The sequence below is a fragment of the Podarcis filfolensis genome (genome assembly GCF_964270895.1).
Source record: "Podarcis filfolensis genome assembly, chromosome: 13".
Lineage (NCBI taxonomy): Eukaryota > Metazoa > Chordata > Lepidosauria > Squamata > Lacertidae > Podarcis > Podarcis filfolensis.
In genome coordinates, this window is record NC_139615.1 from 14,522,419 (window position 1) to 14,540,864 (window position 18,446).

The 18,446-nt window shown below is 52.3% G+C and overlaps 2 protein-coding genes across 3 annotated transcripts; both read right to left on the reverse strand.

Moving 5' to 3' along the window:
• Window positions 1–1,267: 1,267 nt before the first annotated feature.
• Window positions 1,268–6,718, reverse strand: PRF1 (perforin 1). 2 transcript variants are annotated; one of them, XM_083581838.1, is made up of 4 exons: window positions 6,515–6,622; window positions 4,898–5,059; window positions 3,634–4,198; window positions 1,268–2,557 (listed from the first exon to the last, which is right to left on the reverse strand). In XM_083581838.1, exons 3-4 carry the CDS (start codon window positions 4,173–4,175, stop codon window positions 1,438–1,440), a joined length of 1,662 nt encoding a protein of 553 aa, XP_083437964.1. In that variant the 5' UTR covers window positions 4,176–4,198; window positions 4,898–5,059; window positions 6,515–6,622; the 3' UTR covers window positions 1,268–1,437. The 2 variants fall into 2 exon arrangements, with proteins under 2 accessions (XP_083437964.1, XP_083437963.1); XM_083581837.1 differs by lacking the exon at window positions 4,898–5,059 and having other exon boundaries at window positions 6,515–6,718.
• A 2,991-nt stretch (window positions 6,719–9,709) lies between these two features.
• Window positions 9,710–17,295, reverse strand: ZNF668 (zinc finger protein 668). Its single transcript, XM_083584186.1, has 2 exons — window positions 16,254–17,295; window positions 9,710–12,225 (listed from the first exon to the last, which is right to left on the reverse strand). Exons 1-2 carry the CDS (start codon window positions 16,299–16,301, stop codon window positions 10,444–10,446), a joined length of 1,830 nt encoding a protein of 609 aa, XP_083440312.1. The 5' UTR covers window positions 16,302–17,295; the 3' UTR covers window positions 9,710–10,443.
• Window positions 17,296–18,446: the final 1,151 nt, after the last annotated feature.

The window sequence follows — 18,446 nt, forward strand, 5'->3', positions numbered from 1 at the left end:
GATTGTCTGTGTAGCGTCCCCTGCGTCCAAGGTCTTGTAGCAGAAGCATAGAGAGAAAATCTGGTCTGAGAAGGAGAGAAGCTTGAGTCTCCCATCAGCTTCTTTCTCTCCCCACCCCACTGCCCTCCCAATTACTTACGGTTTCTTTCTACTTGTTTCTTCTGTGGTAAGCTCTGACGTATATTGCTTTTTGCCTCTCTTGCCACTTCCTGCCTCGGCCTCTTACTGAAAGACTGGGGGGGGGGCTAAACTGTGATGTGGACCATGTGGTCTTTTTGACATTTGTGGCTGTATATTTGGTACAGCGATTTCAAAGAAGATGCAACATGCTTTTCCAGTTGAGATGTAATGTGCTTTCTCGTCAGTCTAATCACTTTTATAATGTAAAATATTGTGTGTGAAAGTGACACACAGAGAGAGGTTTGCTATTCTGCCAAGCATTTAAACTAGCCCAGAGACTTATCCCTGCCCCGGAGCAGTTCAAATCGCCTTCATTTTGCAGAACATATTCTGCGCTTGCTTGCCAATCATTGCTGGTTCTAACTCCAGATAGGACTGACTGGTGATAACTCTCTAGTTTTTAAGTGATCATTTGGGTTGTGTGAAATGTATTAATTGAAGATCTGGCCTCTTTCCAAAGAGCCATTCACTAACGACTCACTTGCCAAAAGAAAAGTGTCTTGCTAAAGAAGTGGCCCTAAGATGATGCCACTTAATCTGCCACCCATCCAAACACGTATTTCGTAAGGGAGCATTTGAGTACATTAAGTCCTATTGACACTTTATAGGTTGTATTCCCTTCACATTTAGTCCTGTGCCATTAATTCATACACATGCAATAGTGAGAAGGTGCAAGCTCCCTTCCACCCCAAAGAAACCCATACCAACCTTTTCAATCTTTGCATTTCCTGTCCTATATAGTATCTATATGTCCCATCTGTTTGCGGGGGGTGCTGGGGACTGGCAAATGGCCAGAAGCGTCCATCATTAGGAATATCTTACATTTCAGGGATATACGTGACACCCTCTCCAAAAATTGGCTCTGGCTTGGCTGACCTTGTGAGGCATTCTTGTAATTATCTTAACTCATGAGTAGGCCCATTGAAGTTAACATGACACTCTTGGGCTCGTTCATTTCAGTGGGTCTTCTCTGAGCAGAACTAGCTATGGATACAACTCTAAACCTGGAATTTAGTGATTTGAATGTTAGCAAGTGAGAAGAAAGACAGATTGTGTTTTAGAGATAAGTAGCACATGCAGAAACAACTAATAATAATAAATTTATTATTTGTACCCTGTCCATCTGACTGGGTTGCTTCTAGCATATACAAAAACATAATAAAACATTGAACATTAAAAAACCGGAGTCCTCTAAGCTTGAGGGAGAAATCCATAGGGCCCACCGTCTCAAGGAGCCCTATGCTTGACGGGGTCCACTTAGCCATTCCATTGCAACAAGTCACCTACATAGTTCGGCTTCTGAGGGACGTAATCCAAGCAGTAGGGACCTCCTAGAAAGGGACCGCACTCCAAGTGGTATTGGAATTCCAGGCTCCCATGATTAAGGTAACATATTTTATTTTGCGGCTTCCCAGCTTGCAGGGGTTCGTCGCACGACCCCAGCAGGTCGTCATCCCACCTGTTGTCTTCATCCCAGACCTGTACCCGCAACTTGCTGGTCTCCCCCAAGACTTGGATGTTCCCCACATCCAAGTGGACCTTCCATTCTGGGTTGTCGTTGTTCCATATGGTGGGAGTGCGCATCTCCCTGCTGCTGTAGAAGACCTTGACGAAGGCGTCAGTCCGTGACCAGTTGTCTCCCCACAAGTTCCTGGCACGCACTATCGTCACCTTCAGCTTGCCCAGGCCTCGCGCCCGCGAGCAGCACATAGCGTTGGTGGTGCCGTCACTGGCGCAGACACACGAGCAGGCGTCCCGGGCGCTCCGCCGCGTCCCTGGTGGGCAGGGCTGGGAGCAGTTCCTCCACAGCGCCCGTTCTCTCACGTACTCACTCACCGCCTGCCGCAAACCCTCTCTCTTGGGGTCCCCCTTGGTCACCAAGGTGTGGATGGGCATCAGGGAGTAGGAGACCAAACCAGGGACGGATTTGAGGCTTTCCAACCAGTCCTTGAAGGGCTCTGTGCTCTGCCCGTCGCAGAAGAGCACATCCGCCTGGCTGTTCCCACCCACAATCTCCGTCTGCCGCTCGCTGAACATCTGGTGGAAAGAGCCCTTGAAATTCTTCTTCTTCTTCAGCTCCTCACACTTCTGGAAGGCGGCGTTCATCTTGACTTTGCCGAGGCTGGCGGCAGCCTCCAGGCTAAGGCAATCCTTGACCTCGTCCGTGGTCGCCCCGTCCAGCGTTGCCTCGCACACCCGCACAGCCGTCACGTCCCTCACGCGGCCCCCCAAGTGAATCTGTTGTATGAAATGGGTCCCGTAGGTTTGGATCAGCTGGCGGTATTCCAGCTGGGAGTCAGGCCGGTACTTTTTGGGAAGGGTCTTCACGGCGTATTTGAAATGGCTGCTCTGCGGCAAGTAATGGCCAAGGCGGAAGCTGCAGGGAAAAGAAGGAGGTTATTCAGGGAGCTCCCAGGCAGTCGCTGTTTTCCAGTGGGCACTGATGGATTGCAGGCCGGCAAAATTTGGGTGGGGCAAGTAAGGTTGATCTGGAATTCTTGTGGAACAAAACCATTCCCCCCTCTCCCTGCTCACAAATTGGACAAATAGGAGTGTGGGGTAGCAGTTGCTGAAATGTGGCTTCTTAATTTGATTGGCCTGCTTCCAGGCTCTGCAGTTGACCCCTCCCACCCATAAGGCAAGGTGAGAAGACCGCCTTAGGCGGCAGAATCCACAGGGCCAGCAGATCCAGCTTCCAAGAAACGCATCGCTTATAGTTGCGGCAGCGATGGTTGCAAAGGGCTCCTTGGAGGCTGGATCTGCTGCCTCCTCCAGATGCTACTTCTACTTCTACAGGGGTCTCTCGGTGAACAGGAGGCGCTGCTGGTCTCTTCCCACCTCAGGGAGGAAATGATGGGCACTGCCCTTTGAGATCTCCTGGGCTCTGCACATGGGCATAGCCAAGGGGGGCAGGGAGGGGCAGCTGCCCCCCCAATCAATAAAAATACATAGCAAACTGAGGTTCACCCCCTAACAAAAATCCTGGCTACGCCCCTGGCTCTGCACCCATCCGGCTTGATTCAGAGCAGGCCCCTTTCCCCAAAGACCTTTGATTCCCACTTCCAGGACTTATTTTCAGCCTGAGCTCACTGGAGCTCATCTCTGGCACCTTTCAGGTGGGTGCTGTTTCCATTCTAAGAGAGCAAGGGTGAGCTCCGACACCTCTTTTTCTAGAAAGACAGCACTGTCCACTTCCGCCATTGGGTAAAGTTGATTTGATTCCCTCCCTTGTTCCCAATGTAGATCTTCACTCACCCCAAATGGAGGGGTGCTGTTTTGTGGTTTGCCTCGGGTGCTGAAACGTCTTGGGCTGGCGCTGCCTCCCAGATCTACATTTCCCGGTACCCTTAACAAATCAGCACGAAAAGCCAGCTACGGCCCTTCGGCCTTTCTCCCTGTCTGCCCCCAAGCCATTCCTCTACCCTGCCTTCCCCCATTCCCTGCCTTCATCACCTGTAGTGGGAGCAGGAGACCTCATGGCTCGCAAAACTGTACTTGTCCTGAGAGCTCTTCTCCCGGCTGAATTCGGCCATCTTGGAGTGGGATCCTGCCAGAGCCACCTGGGCCTGGGCCTGGGGCTTCACCTCCACCTCCAGCCCTGCCTTCCAGTCGTTCTTCACATCAGATCCTTCTGCCAGGACCAGAGAGATGCCAGACTCCTGCACGGAGGAATGCACGCTCCTTTGGCACGAGGTTTTGGCTTCCCAGTCGACGGCAGCCACCGGGAGCCTCTGGAGCGGCTTTCCCTCCAGCAGGGGGTTCTGGCACAAGGTGCAGCTCCCGTCTGGCCTCTGCCACTGGTTCATATCCAGGACCTTTGCCCCTTTCTTCTCCAGAGTAGTGATGTCGATGCCCTCGCCGGCCAAGCTGTGCCCAGGGACAAAGTCCTTGTGTTCCAGGCATTCATCCTCCGTGGCCTTATGGCATTGCGGGGAGACGCCGAGGAAGAAGAGGAAGAGGAGAGGCATGAAGGATGCAGGGCTCGCTTTCAGCATGGCCGGCCCTCTAGGAAGACACCCTGCAATGAGAAAGGAACTGATAACTCAGATCGTCCTGGGATGCGGTGCATGCTTGAAGTTAGTCCGTTGCAATGTGGGAAGGAGTGATTCTGAGGAAGGGCTTTGAAGCACTGGCTGCAAACTCACTACCAGGCTAAGTTCAGGGATTTAGTGTACAAAAACCCTATACAGCAGGGGACCTGTATACCTGATTTCACCCATAATATACCCAACCAGTCACTGCATTCTGCAGATACCGTCTCATCAGGAGGTCTGCTATGTGCTCTCAGAATCAGACACTTCATGTGGCAACGTTGCCCTTTGGAATTCCTCGCTGCTGCCTATCAGGCAAAATCTATGGTCTTGTCAGTGCCAATTAAACAGCTTCATTTTCTAATTTTCAAGTGCAAAAACTTTCATCCTGTTTCTGCATTCCATCTACATCTATATTAAACTTCCTCGCACGTGTCCTTATTGTGCTTCACGAGGGTGTATATGAGAAGTGGTTTGTGTGAAGTTGGAGCCAGTGTGGTGTTGTGGTTTGAGTACTGGACAAGGAGCAAAAACCCTGAGTTTGAATCCCCACTCAGCCACAAAGCTCGCCCTTGGGGAGGTCTTAATCTCTCTGCCTAGCCTACCTCACAGGGTTGTTGAGAGGATAACCTGGGGAGAGGGAGAACCATACAAATGTAATAAAATAACTAAACTAGGTGATCAACCTGTGGCCTTTGAGGTGTTGTTGGACTCCACATCCCATCAATCCTGGCTATTTTTCTGGAAAAAGAGGTGCCACAACTCACCATAAACGTCTTCCTTGTTCTCTTAGAATGGCAATGGTGCCCACCTGAGAGATGCCGGAACTGAGTTCCAGTGGGTTCCCGCTGAAAAAAAGCCATACACCCACACCCACTGTAGAGTAATTGGGGCAATACCCCTTTTATGCAGCTCAGCAACTTCACAGCCCTCTAACCTCCCTTGCAAAACCTCTCGGCTAAAGTGTTTTAGGTTTGGGGGGGGCAGAGTCCTCAAAGTTCTTAATTGCAATAAATGCTTGGAACCAGACTTTGCTGGATTTGGCAAAAAGTGCCACAATTCAGGCCAGGCCAGTTTTTCTGTGGTGGGAGACCCCTGTCAGAGGAGCCGTCCCAGTCATTAAATTGACAAAAGGTAGGAAGAGCAGCCATTGAGAGGAACGAAAGGTGTGGGTGTGATGTCACAAGAACGTTTTGGGCCTTTGGCAGGAGGCTTGGAATAGCTGGGAACAAAAGCCAGAGCAATTTTGGCAGGAGATGCATCAGACTCCTGCACAGCTGTGGGCAACAAGCCCCTCTTGAGATGACCATGTTGTAAGATCTGGACTCTCCCCATGTGGACTGAAGGTGTAAATAGTTGAATAAATTATATTTATTAAAACTGCGACAGCCTCCGCTACATCTTGATTCTCAATGGAACACAGACCAGAATATTGCCACAGCTCAGCAGAGACTGGAGGTGGCTTCCAACTTTGGCAAGAAAAGTTTCTTGAATTTGATTGCTGAAATGTGTACGTTTGCCAGACTCTGGGACTGAGAATCTTCTTGTGTCGAGATGCTACAAGCTACTTGGAGTTTAGGATTGGAGCTGTAAGTGGGCAGCACATTCATAGGAGGTTTAGGAGAGGCTCGGAGAGAATGCAGGCTGCCTTTACACTCTGAGTAAACCACAAAGGTGCACACTGAAGAAGCCATTGCTTGAGTGCATCCCAGCTTCCCTCCAATTTGGGATTGCAGGAGTAAAGGGGGGGCGGCAGCAACTACCGGAAACTAAGGCTGTTGTGTTGCAGTGGGGCAATGAAGGGGACGTGAGAGGCTTTTCTTGGGCACACCCCACACCCTCCAACATTTCTCCAATGAAAATAGGGACGTCCCATTCCATAATGACAATTCTAGGAGTTATACCCCACACATCTTACTGGGTTTCCCCAGCCACTCTGGGCAGCTTCCAACATAGGTAAAAACATAATAAAACATTTTTAAAAACTTCCCTATACAGGATTGCCTTCATGATTGCTTGGGGGTCGGGTAACTGCAAACCCTTCAAAAAAATTCCAGTGAGAATAGGGGCATCCCACCATACCATCCAACAGTTCTCCAATGAAAATAGGGACATCCTAAGGAAAAGCAGGACATTCCAGGATCAAATCAGAAACCAGGACGGTTTCTCTAAATCAGGGGTGTCCCTGGAAAATAGGGACACCTGGGGGGTCTGCACTCCCAGGTCAAGCAAAGAAAGTCAACAAATAATGGAGGCTACTGATCCAACTTCCTTTCTTCTAATATCCATCCACAAATACCTACCTTCAGAAGGAGAAGGAAAGTCAGCGTGTCGGCTGGTGGGTCCGTGTGTTGCTTGACTGGGGCTGGTGTCTGTGTGTGCATGTATCTGTCTCCCAGAGACAGGATGTCGCAGTTCAGAAAGGGGGAAAAGAAACCTAACCTCAGATGTGACAAGAGTCATTGATCACGAGGCAGCTGAGAAAAGGAGAGCAGGTGGGATTCTGAGGTCGACACTCTTCACAAGCCATTGTGTGTGGGTTAGGTTGCTAAAGGAAAATTGCAAGCTGGGGGGGGAAGGACATCAACATTTACACCTCTGCTAATTTATTCTTATTTATTGCATTGTTTTTGTCTCCTCTTCCCTTTAAACAGCTCTGGGTGTCTGCACCACCTCGCCCTCCCCAACAACAGCCCAGGCTAGGCTGAGAGAGAACATGAATGGCTCAAAGTCACCTCATGCCCAAGTGGGGATTTTAAACTTTGGTCTCTCGAGTCCTGTTCTGATAAACACTAGCCACAGAAAACTACAAAATTACCAAAATGCAGGGTGTTTGAGAGAGAGAGAACAAAATGCCTTGCAAAAATGACTGTGTCTGCTCACCTTGAGGCTCTTTCTAGTCACCACAGGCGAACAGCTATTTTCAAGGCTGAATTGAACATTTCTGGGTGTATTTCCCTGACCATAGGACAGGGGGAGCGGAGGAGAGATGGGATGTAGCCCACAGTTAACAGTTTCTGCTTTGCATGCAAAAGTTCTCAAGTTCAAGTTTTTAATGTTTGATGTTATATTATGTATTTATATGTTTTGGAGGCAGCCCAGAGTGGCTGAGGCAACCCAGCCAGATATGTGGGGAAGAAGAAGAAGAAGAAGAAGAAGAAGAAGAAGAAGAAGAAGAAGAAGAAGAAGAAGAAGAAGAAGGAGAAGAGTTGTTGTTTTGCTCAAGAGGCATACTGAAGGGGGCAACCCAAATCTCAGTTGGGGCGACCCAAGCCTCTTGTTCTGGCCTCTAAGTCTCTTTTTGGGCCACCACCCCTCTCTGCAGGCCACCACCACCCCAGCCCTGTGTGGCTGTATACATAAACTAACCTATGACAGAAAGTGGGAGGGGTATGTTTGTTGCTCACTTTTATCCCAGGCCCCCCAGCACTAGGACATGGCCCTCAGGAGGTTGCCCAGAAGGGAATGTGGCTCTTGGGATGGAAAAGTTTCCTAGCCAATGGAGAACATTATACTTGATCAGACTGCGGCAGCAAACACCAGATTTTTATATTATCCTTTTAGCTGGAGTTGCTGGGGATTAAGCTTGACAGGGAAGCTGCCTCTTACTGGTCCACTTAGCTTAGTATTGTCAACAGAGAAGCTCTTTGGGGATGCCCAAGGTTGAATCTTGGAGCTTCTGTCTGCAAAGACTGAGGTCTGCTGAGGCTAAAGACAACCTTGCCAGGTCGTTCTGCAGGAGAGAGAAATGTCCTGGTGTTGTTGGACTACAACTCCCATCATCCTTCACTCTGGGCCACACGGGTGGGGACTGAAGGTATCCAATGGCAGCTGGAGGGCTGCACTCTGTCCCATCCTCCTGGGTGCAGAGCAGGGGCAGCCAGGCTCCCCCAATGTCTCACTGGCCCCAACAAGCATGGCCAATGATCTGGGGTGATGGGAGTTGTAGTCCACAGCATCTGGAGGGGGCTACATTGGCTACCTCTGGCCCAAAAAGTTGAGGGTTTGGAACGGAGGTTGGGGCCCTGGAACTCCTAAATCTCATCTGCCTTTCTACAAGCAAAGGCTGCACACCTTTAATATCTGCTAAGACGAAGTGAACATTCAACAGATGGAGCTGATCCTACCACAGAGAAGTATTTCTGGGGGAAGCGGAGAGGTTTAAGGCACATACTTTGCATGGAGTTCTGTCCCACATTCACTGGGGAGCTGCTGCCTGTCGAAGCAGAGACTGGTTAGACTGGCAGAGCATGTGCTTGGCATGCAGAAGGCTCCGGGTTCAATCCCTGGCAGCTCGAGGATGCGCTAGGAGAAACATCTTTGTCCAAAATCCCCCAAATCTGCTGCCAGTTAGTGTAGGCAGTACTGACCTAGATGCACCAATGGTCTGCCTTGGTCTAGCTCTGCCTGCTAAATTTCCGTCTGCCATGCAGCTGAAAAGACACAGGGCCTCTAGTGAAAACGAAACACCCTAATCTCATCCTGGTCTGCGTTGGCCAAACATCACGGGTGAGAGGCCCCAACCACCGGCCCTCCCATGGGAAGACAATCGCTCTTGACACCTCCCGCCACAGAAAAGATGTTAGCAAGCCATTTCACGACTTGACTGCAGGAACCCTGGACCACCAGCCACCCACAGCTGTTCAAGGATGACACACACCAGGGAGGTGAAGCCCAGAAGACACACGGTCTTTTGACTACAGGGTCAGGCCTTAATATGTTTGAAGGTTTTTTTTGTGTGTTTTAATATTCTGTTGGAAGCTGCCCAGAGTGGCTGGGGGAACCCAGTCAGATGGGAGGCGTATAAATAATAAAATTATTATTCTTATTAACGCCACAGTCGCCTGTGAGCAAGAGGCTGCATGACGTGTTCCACCAGCAGAGCCACTAACTTCAGACAAGTTATCATGCCCCCAACATACATGAAAAAAGTTGCCCCCCCCACGCTGCTCTAGTCAGGGCCAGCACCCGCCTCTCACACACTGCTTGCCCACTTCCTTCCCGCCAATGCACCGTGTGTGTACATTTTCTACAAGCTGTGTGTGTAATTGTTGCCGTCTCCAGCTTCCTTGCCTACGGCCCCCCCTGCCCTTAAGGCCCCCTGCCCTCGCTGCTCTCTTCCTTGCCGCTCTCCGTGCAATGTTTAAACCCCAACCAAACTGACAAGTTCCCCTTCCCTCAGACAAGCCGCCCAGCAAACCGCTTTGTTCCATGAGCAGCTGAGCATTCTGAGCTGTCACAGCAGCCCAGCCAATCAGCAGCAGAGGCTTCGCAGTAACAAGGGCTACGCAATATAGATGGCCGAAGACTGCTGTGCTCCCTGGGAAGGTTTGTGGCAGCCGGCAGGAAAGGAGCAGGACATCTGAATTCCTTCCTCAGCTCTGGAAGAGGAGCCAGATTCAGTAGGTCAGGCAAGGGGAGTAAAAAGACTTTGGGGTCCTGTTACCCCTTAACCGCAACTCACAAGTCATATAGGATTGAGCACTTTCTTCACCCACTTTTTTTAAAAAAAACACCACAAGGCTTTTATTTGATCTGTTCAGACAGCATGACCCAGACTGAATAAATTGTCCTGGGAGTTGATAGGGCGGGGGGAGATTCCTTGCATTCTCCCCCCACCCACTCCCCTAATTTAACTCCACCCCCAAAAAAAACCCCACACAGTGTCAGTAAACCAATGGATTGCCACAGATGCGCACACAACCCGACAGCAGGATGGGTCTGCAGGAGGCAGAAGCACACGCACAGACGCAGCAAATATGGACTCCTATTGGTGTGTGTGTGAGGGGGTGTCTGTGTTTTAAAAGCTCATCCACACACCCCGACCTGCTCAGGCACATCCACCAGGTAGGCAAATGTCTGATGCTGGGGGAAGGGGCAGGGCTAGCGAGGGAGCCTAAAGCCACACCGACTTAAGAGGCAAGACTTACAAAGCGCCCATAGCCAAGCCTGCTTCTACAAGGAGAAGAGCTGGAGGAGCAAGAGCTGTACTCCAAAGGGGAGGCGTCCAAGGAGTGCTAACCACACAGCCTTATGAAGAAGGAGGGAAGGAAGGAAGGAAGGAAGGAAGGAAGGAAGGGGAAGGGAAGAGGGAAGGAAGGAAGGAAGGACGGATGGACGGACGGACGGACGGACTATGGGGTTCATGAAGGCATGCCACCATGGTGTGGGGAGGCCATGATACTGGCAAGCCAAGCTGCCTAGTCACACGTCAGGAAAGAAGAGACTGCACTTAGGAAGGTTCAGTGAGAGCCTCCGGAAGACAGTCCGAGGGAGAATCCTTGTCCGTCTCCATCCCGTCGTCGTCGTGATGGGGGTGGATGTGGGCGGGGAGCAGCTGCTCGTAGGTTGTGATGGTGGCGGTCACCACGGTCTCGTCGGGGCTCCTGTTTTCGGTGGCCGCGTGCGTCTTGAGGTGCTTGCGCAGGTCGGAGGCGCCCAGGAAGGCCTTGGGGCACTGGGGGCAGGCGTGGGGGCGGACCCCGGAGTGGATACGCTCGTGCTTGCGCAGCCCGGCCCGGTCTGAGAACCCCTTGCCGCACTCGGGGCAGGGGAACGGGCGCAGGGAAGGGTGGAGCAGCCGCTCGTGGCGCCGCAGCTCCTGGGCGGAGCCAAAGGCCTCACCGCACTCCCCGCAAGCCGGCATCACCGTGGCGACCACGATGGCCGCCTGGTCTGTGGCGAGGAGGTCCTGGCTGGCGAGGGGGGCGGGCTTGTCGCCGGCCTCGTTGCCGTGGGTGCGCTCGTGCTTCCTGAGGCTGGATGAGACCACGAAGGCCTTCCCACAGCGGCCGCACTTGAAGGGCCTTTCCCCGGAGTGGACGCGGTAGTGCTTGGTGAGGCTGGCGCGCTCGGCGAACCTCTTGCCGCACTCGCCGCACTGGTGGGGCCGCTGGCCCGAGTGCACCAGCAGGTGGCGCTTGAGGTCCCATGATGCCACAAAGCTCTTGTCGCACTGGGGGCACTTGTGGGGCCTCTCGCCCGTGTGGATGCGCTGGTGCATGGCCAGGTCGGCCGGCTGGCGGAAGGCCTTGCCGCACTTGTCGCAGGCGTAGGGCTTGAGGCCCTGGTGCGCCCGCTGGTGCCGCCGGAAGCTGGAGGGGTCGCTGAACATGCGCCCGCACTGCGGGCACAGGAAGGGCTTCTCTCCGGAGTGCGTGCGCTGGTGGCTCTGGAAGGAGGAGAGCTGCGTGAAGCCCTTGCCGCACAGGCTGCAGCGGTAGGGCTTGTGGGCCGCGTGGATGCGCTGGTGGCAGGCCAGCGACGACGAGCGCGAGAAGGCCTTGCCGCAGTCCTGGCACAGGAAGGGCCGCTCGCCCGTGTGCGAGCGCTCATGGTTCTTCAGGTCCTTGAGCTCGGCGTAGGTCTTGTGGCACGCCTGGCACTGGTAGGGGCGCAGCCCGGCGTGGGTGCGGCGGTGCTTGCGGAAAACCGAGGGGTCGGCGAAGCGCTTGCCGCACTCGCCGCACGAGTAGGGCTTCTCGCCCGTGTGGGAGCGCTGGTGGATCTTCAGCTTGGAGAGCGTGCCGTAGCCCTTGTGGCACTGCTGGCAGCGGAAGGGGAGGTCCCCCGTGTGGCGGGCCATGTGCACCCGCAGGCAGACCGGCTGCATGAAGGCCTTGCCGCACTCGTGGCACACAAAGGGCTTCTCGCCGCTGTGGCTGCGCCCGTGATTGCGCAGCTCGGGCGCCGTCTTGTAGGCCTTGGCGCACAGCTGGCACTGGAAGGGGCGTTCCGTCTGGTGGCTGAGCTGGTGCTTGCGGAGCTGCCCGCGGTCGGGGAACTCCTTCCTGCAGCTGGGGCAGGACAGCTTGCCGGCCAGGCCGGCCGCGTGGGACTTCAGGTGGCGCTGCACGCGGGGCGCGTTCGGAAAGGTCTTGCTGCACGTCAGGCACTTGTAGCGCCGGCCGGATTGGATGTAGCCCGGCTCGTCCTCCTCATCGTCCTCCAGCTTCACCTCCACCCCTGACTCCTCCTCCTCCACAGCCTCCGCCATTTTGGGAGAGGCCTCTGCCTGAAACAAAACAAGCAGAAGGAAGCTAAAAGTTGGAGGCAGCAACGCTTCCGAATATTTGTTTGTTGGTTAGATTTGTACACTGCCCTTCGTCTGTAGATCTCAGGGTGGTTGGCAACATAAGAATACAAGATAAAAACACAAGAAACATTGTAAAAACCAAGAACAAAAAAACCCACAAGCCAATAAACCGCCCTCCGCTAAGCCCATCTAAAAGGGTATAGGATGTCAATTTGCCAAAGGCCTGCTTGAAGAGTTTTCACCTGGCGCCTAGAGGCGTATAATGAAGGTGCCAGACGAGCCTCCCTGGGGAGAGCATTCTACCGACAGGGAGCCACTGCAGAAAAGGCCCATTCTTGTATTGCCACCCTCCGGACCTCTCAAGGAGGAGGCACATAAAGAAGGGCCTGAGAGGATGACCACAGGAACCAGGTTGGTTCATATGGAGAGAGGCGGCCTCATCTCCTGAAGTACAACCGCTGAATTCTGCACCAGCTGAAGTTTCCAAGCCGTCTTCAGAGGCAGTTGTATGTATAACGCATTGCAGAGCCTCAAGGTTACCAGAGCATAGACAAGAGTAGTTGGGTTGTCCCTGTCTGGGTAGGGGCACAGCTGGGCCACCAGTCAAAGCTGAGGGAAGACACTCCAGGCCATTGAGGCCACCTGAGCCTCAAATAATAGCAAAGGGTCCAGGATTACCCCCAAGCTGAATACCAGCTGCTGGACCACAGGAGGGGAGAGTGTTCTTGTGCTCACACTCTGGTCCCAGGTTTCCCCCAGGTATCTGGTTGGCTGGACTAGATGGGTCATTGGCCTGATCCCGCAGGACTCTTCTTCAATACTGTGCTCCTACAACCATGAAGAAGAGCCCATCTGAATCATGCCTACCTAGTCCAGCCCTTCCTAGTTCTCACGGTGGCCAACCAGATGCCTGCAAAAGGGACCTGAGAGTAACAGGAACTCTCCCCACTTGCAATTCCCAAGGAGCAACCTACAGCTGCCCGCATAAAGGGTTCTGCCAATCTCTTCATGAGGTCTAGTGGCCTGTTGGAGCTAGCTCCTTCACTAACACCGCAGCATCACCCACAGGCCCTAAGTGATGGGGAGGTGGGCCTAGAGCAGGCATAGGCAAACTTCGACCCTCCTGATGTTTTGGACTACAATTCCCATCATCCCTGACCACTGGTCCTGCTAGCTAGGGATCATGGGAGTTGTAGGCCAAAACATCTGGAGGGCTGAAGGTTGCCTGTACCTGGCCGAGAGTCATCCTTCCCTCTTCTAGTCAAGGCAGCAACTGCTTGATAGATAGATGCGGGAGAAGCAGAGCCGCAAGTTCTGGGTTGTAGAGAAGAAATATAGTGCAAGCAAACTGAGTCTGGGCTCATCAGCACTCATGCCTTAAATCATTGGTATGGCTGGGGAGTTGATTGCCCAACCTAATGGGGTTAGATTTGCCATAGAAGAGGGACTGCATGGAGGCAGGGGAAAATCCCAAGTGCTGCTGTAAATGGATTAAAGATTTGTGGTCTAAGGCTGGAAGGGTAAAACTCATCAACCAAACAAAAATAAATTGAATGCATCCAGTAAAAACCAGACAATAATAAGCATGTGAGTGGAAGATATTTATTCCATGGGGCTAAATGGTACAGCATTTTTTGGGGGGGGGCGGGAAATAACATATATTCTGTTTAATATATATGCAAGTTGTTTGTGTTGTGAGTGGGACCTATAGCTGCTGGTGTCACTGGGGCCTGGGCTCTGAGAAGCCACGGTTATCTATGAATCTAGGAAGGGACGGGGTTTTGGAATGCAGAAATTCCCTTATAACAAGAAGAGACTGCCCTGCAGGCAGTTTGCAAGGCGCATGCAACTAAACACCACCACCAAAATCCTCCCTGCCTTATGCAGAATAGTTGCAAAATGGCTATCTGGGGTACAGGGACCCATATTTGGCCCCCAGGAGGGAAGGAAAAGGACAGCTGGTAGGACCAGAGTTCAAAATCCAGACAGGAGAGCATGTTTGGGGTGGGGAAGGGGTGGAAATGATACGTTTCTCTGCTCAACAAAGACAGATCGTGGAGGAATTTTGCTTGCCTCCCCCAGAGCCTGGATGGTGCTCTTCGCAAAATGGCTGGATTAAGATCTGGGGATGGGGGCAGGGAGAGGAAACAGCTAAAAATGCATCTTTATGGAAGATGGAAGAACAATTCCAGAGGAAAATAAAAAAATAATCCTAAACACCATCCACAATTCTCTTTCCGGTGGAGTTCCTGGGATTTGCAAAGGCAATCAGAGATGTATACACAGGAAGAATTCTATTCCCTTTGTATGGGCTGAAGACCTGGGATGTAAAATGGCTGTCTCTAAGACCCCAGCGAGGGAAAGGCAGCAAAGGTTTGCAAACCATGGAGAGGAATTTGCAGAGGAGAGAGACTGGCTGGACAATAGAACCTGCAAGAGAAAGTCTTTTCCCCTCCCCAAGGCATAATCTGAGCTAAGGATTCCATTTCAAAGGTTGGTACAAAGAGTGCCTCTAAGAACATCTGGAATGCCCATTTCACACTACAGGACCACAGCCAGCCTTCGTACATCTGGGAGCAGAAGTGAAGCTTTCCCAGGCAGAAGGTACAGGCTTCTCATCTGAAGAGTCAAGGCACCTGTCCTTTCATAAAAAAATAGCTGCCGCTCAATGCCTAAACCCTCAAAATAAAGGTTTGACGTGGAAGCAAAAGAAATGCATTATGTAAATTGACCAGAATCTAGGGAAGAGCGCTAGATGCTTCCTAGATTACAGATTTGAGGGAGGCTGGAGAGACAAACACTTTGAAGTTGCAGTGATCTATTTGGAACCCAATTTGAAGCGGAGACGATCTGATTCAGCATAAATCCAGAATGTCTCTATTTACCATAAATAATTCCTATTTCTGAGTCCCTATTCCCTGGTTAAAAACTGTTTGCGGGAGGGGAAGGCGGAGAAGAGGAGACTGGGGTCTCTAGAAGATAAAGCTTCAAATTGGGGGGGGGGCTATGGCTATATTTGCATGTACACAACTTTGCTTACATCCCCATCACCACCTACGGAGGTCGTCCTTACCGTGGAATGTACTTGGGGATTGCAGCTATTCCATATACTAATGTAAGCACTGTGAGATTAAACGATATTTTGAAACACCCACAAGGGTTTGTCCCTCCTTTTAACGTGAACTGCTCTCTTATGCTCATATTGAAAATCGTCGGGCAAAAGACTCTCTCCGTGTTCATCTGTAAAACGCGGGATGAAGGGGTTCTAGTTAAGAAAACAAAACCTTCGGAGAGCTAGAGCTGCCCATCCATCTCCCCCCCCCCTTTTTTTAAGCAAAATGCTCTCGCAGATGGACAGATCTGTTGCAGAAACTGCTCTCCTGAAAGACAGCCTTTGCAAAGGAATTCCCACCTCCCTGGCGTAATATAGATTCCAGCAACAAAGGGGACGTCTGGGCCTTTGCACGTCTGCCGGGAGAGCAATTGCTAGCAGATGTTTGCCGCTGGGTGCTCCGGGGGCCGGGAGAGCAACCCAGAGACGCACAAAAGGTTTGCTCCGGCCGAATAGCCTCCCTTGCAAAATGGCTGTCTCTAGGACCGAGGGACCAACCAACAAAAAGAGGAGGAGGGAGGAGGAGAAGCCCGCATCTCCTTTGCTTCCCCGCTCCCCACACAAAGCAAAAGGCTCTCAGCCCCCCACCCCACCCCCCAGGCCCCCTCTCAGGCTCCGCGATGCCCGGGCAGGACCCGGCAGCGCCTGGCACCCGAGCCAGAGACGCATCTCCGGAGACTCCCCGGCAAAATGGCTGTCTCTAGGACCAGGGGAGGTGGCCGCCTGGGCGCAAGGAGGGGGAGCAGGGTCCAACGCCAGGCGATGCACCAGGACCGATCTGCTTTTTATTTTATTATTTTTATCGTTTTTAAAAATGCATTAATAAATAGAGAGAAGGCATTAAGTCAAGGCTCAGGAAGGCTGCCCCAGCCTGCATTTCTTGCTTTCTCCTTACCTGCTCTATCCTTTGTCTATTCGCTTTCTCCTTCGTCTGCGACTCCATCGGGAGGAGGAGAAAGAGGAGGAGCGCTAGGACCCCGGAGGAAACGGAGGCAGAAAGGGGAGGACCGCGGGGGGGGCAGGAATTGCTACTTAGCCCAAGTCCCGTTGACTAGGCCGGGCAGGGATTCGGCTCCCATCTCCGCTTCAGCCTAAATCAAATAATTGCATTTTATATCCAGGGCTGAGGACTTTTAACCAGCTTCGTTGGATTGCAAGGGACGGGGCGGGGTGGGAGAGCGGACAGGAAGTGTGGCATGGCAGAGGATGCAGCGGGGAAGGGGTTCGGAGTTGCACGGAGGCCGGAAGTGTGGCATCGGAAAGCGGGGCGAAGTTTCGTGACGGACAGGAAGTGTGGCGGGGAAGGGTTTGGCCGTTACACCGAGCGTAGTGTGGCGTTTCCCGGTAACTTTTGACCCCGCTCCTTTTATAAAAAGAAAATCCCTGGTTCCAAATTTGGGGTCGTTCTGCTTTTCAGTCATAAGCCAGCAGACGGAGACGCATCCTGGAATGGCAAGGGGTGTAATGGCGATGAGATTTGCTGAGGTTTGCAATGCGGTCTTCTCTATGGCTTCGGAAGCACGGAACTAAATATACGTTCCGAGTGGAATTGTTGTTGTTGGGACCTGTATCTCTAACACACCACATGAGGCGGCCGTAGGGAAACCAGGAAGGCACGAGCGGGAAACTTTCTGTAAAATCGAAGCCTCGCTTTGTGTCCGCGTTCTCTTCTCCAGCAGCGGTGGCGACACTCTTCTATAGGAATCTCTATGGCGAACGAAACCGCTCTATGCTTTGCACTGCAAGAGCGGAAACCGCCGTTGAAACTTGGACAGGAAGTTCCGGTTAAGTCTCATAGAGATGCCAAAAGGGCAGAGCCGTACGCTGTATCCGTTGTAATGTAACGACGAGCTAATTTCCAGCGCAGAGTTTGAAGATAGTTTTCATCCCGGAGATGCCGAGTTCTACAGCGCTGCCACTCAGCGCCTACAGAAGACCAACAGTTTGGCGTAGCTCCTTTTTTTTTTGCTTACCCAATTATCACTCTGTCATTTCTTTTTCGAGGGAGTATCTCTCTGCGCGCGTGCCACGTTCTGAAGGGGGAAGACTTTGGGCGTTACACCTCTCCTCTCTTCACCGCAGGCGGCAGAAACTCGCCGGAAGTGGAGCCCCATCTTGATTGGCGGGGGGAGAGCTTTGGCGGGTGCACATTTCCTGTTTCCTAGCAACAAAAGGAAGTATTTGTTGTTGCCCCAGTCTCTGTGACTTCTTCAAATCCAAATCCTCGGCTCTCAAGGAAGGAGGTTTTCTGGAGCGCCGGCCCCTTCGAGTGAGGCGCCTCGGGGAGAAGTAGGGGGCGCCTGAAGGGCCAGCTTTTGGTCTTGGGGGCTCCAGAGGGGCTGGGAAAGGGGCTGGGCAGCAGCAGGAGTTCCCCTCCCACGTTTCGCTTCTCCTCGCTTGCCTCCAGCAAACTCGCCCATCGCCCCTTGGGAGGACGAGGAAGAGAACGGTGTGCGTCTGTCTTCCAGGAAACTGAGGCAACTACGTGGAGCGTCTCTTCTACCTCATGGCTGGATCCTGAGTGGACTCTGGAGTTCTTCTGCTAGTCCTCTACAGCTGGAAGAAGAAGACCTGGCACCCCAGATCCGCAGCCTGCACCCAGAATCCCGGGGGTTTGCTGCCTTCTCCCTTTCCTGAAGTATAATTGCTGACCACTGCCTCTCCCTGCGACCTCGCAGGTCCAGCCTCCCTGGGAGCTTTCATCCGCCATGCCTTAGAGGTCCTGGAGTAAATACAGACAGATGCTAGCTGCTCTCCGCTGACTCCTGGGTGATCTAGGTGTCAAACCTCCCCACAAAATGCTGCCTCTCTGCTGGAGCGTGTGGTTTGAACTCTTATGAAACAATGTTTTGATATCTCCACCTGGGGACCTGCAGTACTTGAAACTACCTGATGTGAAGAGCCTGCGATTTCCATCTGTACTTTTAAGTTTGGTATTCAGACCCATTGTGAATCTGGAATCTTTACTTGAACATAACATTTTGGGGTCTGAATACTAGTCCTTGTACGCTCAAGGTACTTGTTCCGTTAATCTGTCCTGAACTGAAAATCAGACTCTCCTGCATCCTGAAGATCTGTACATTTCCCT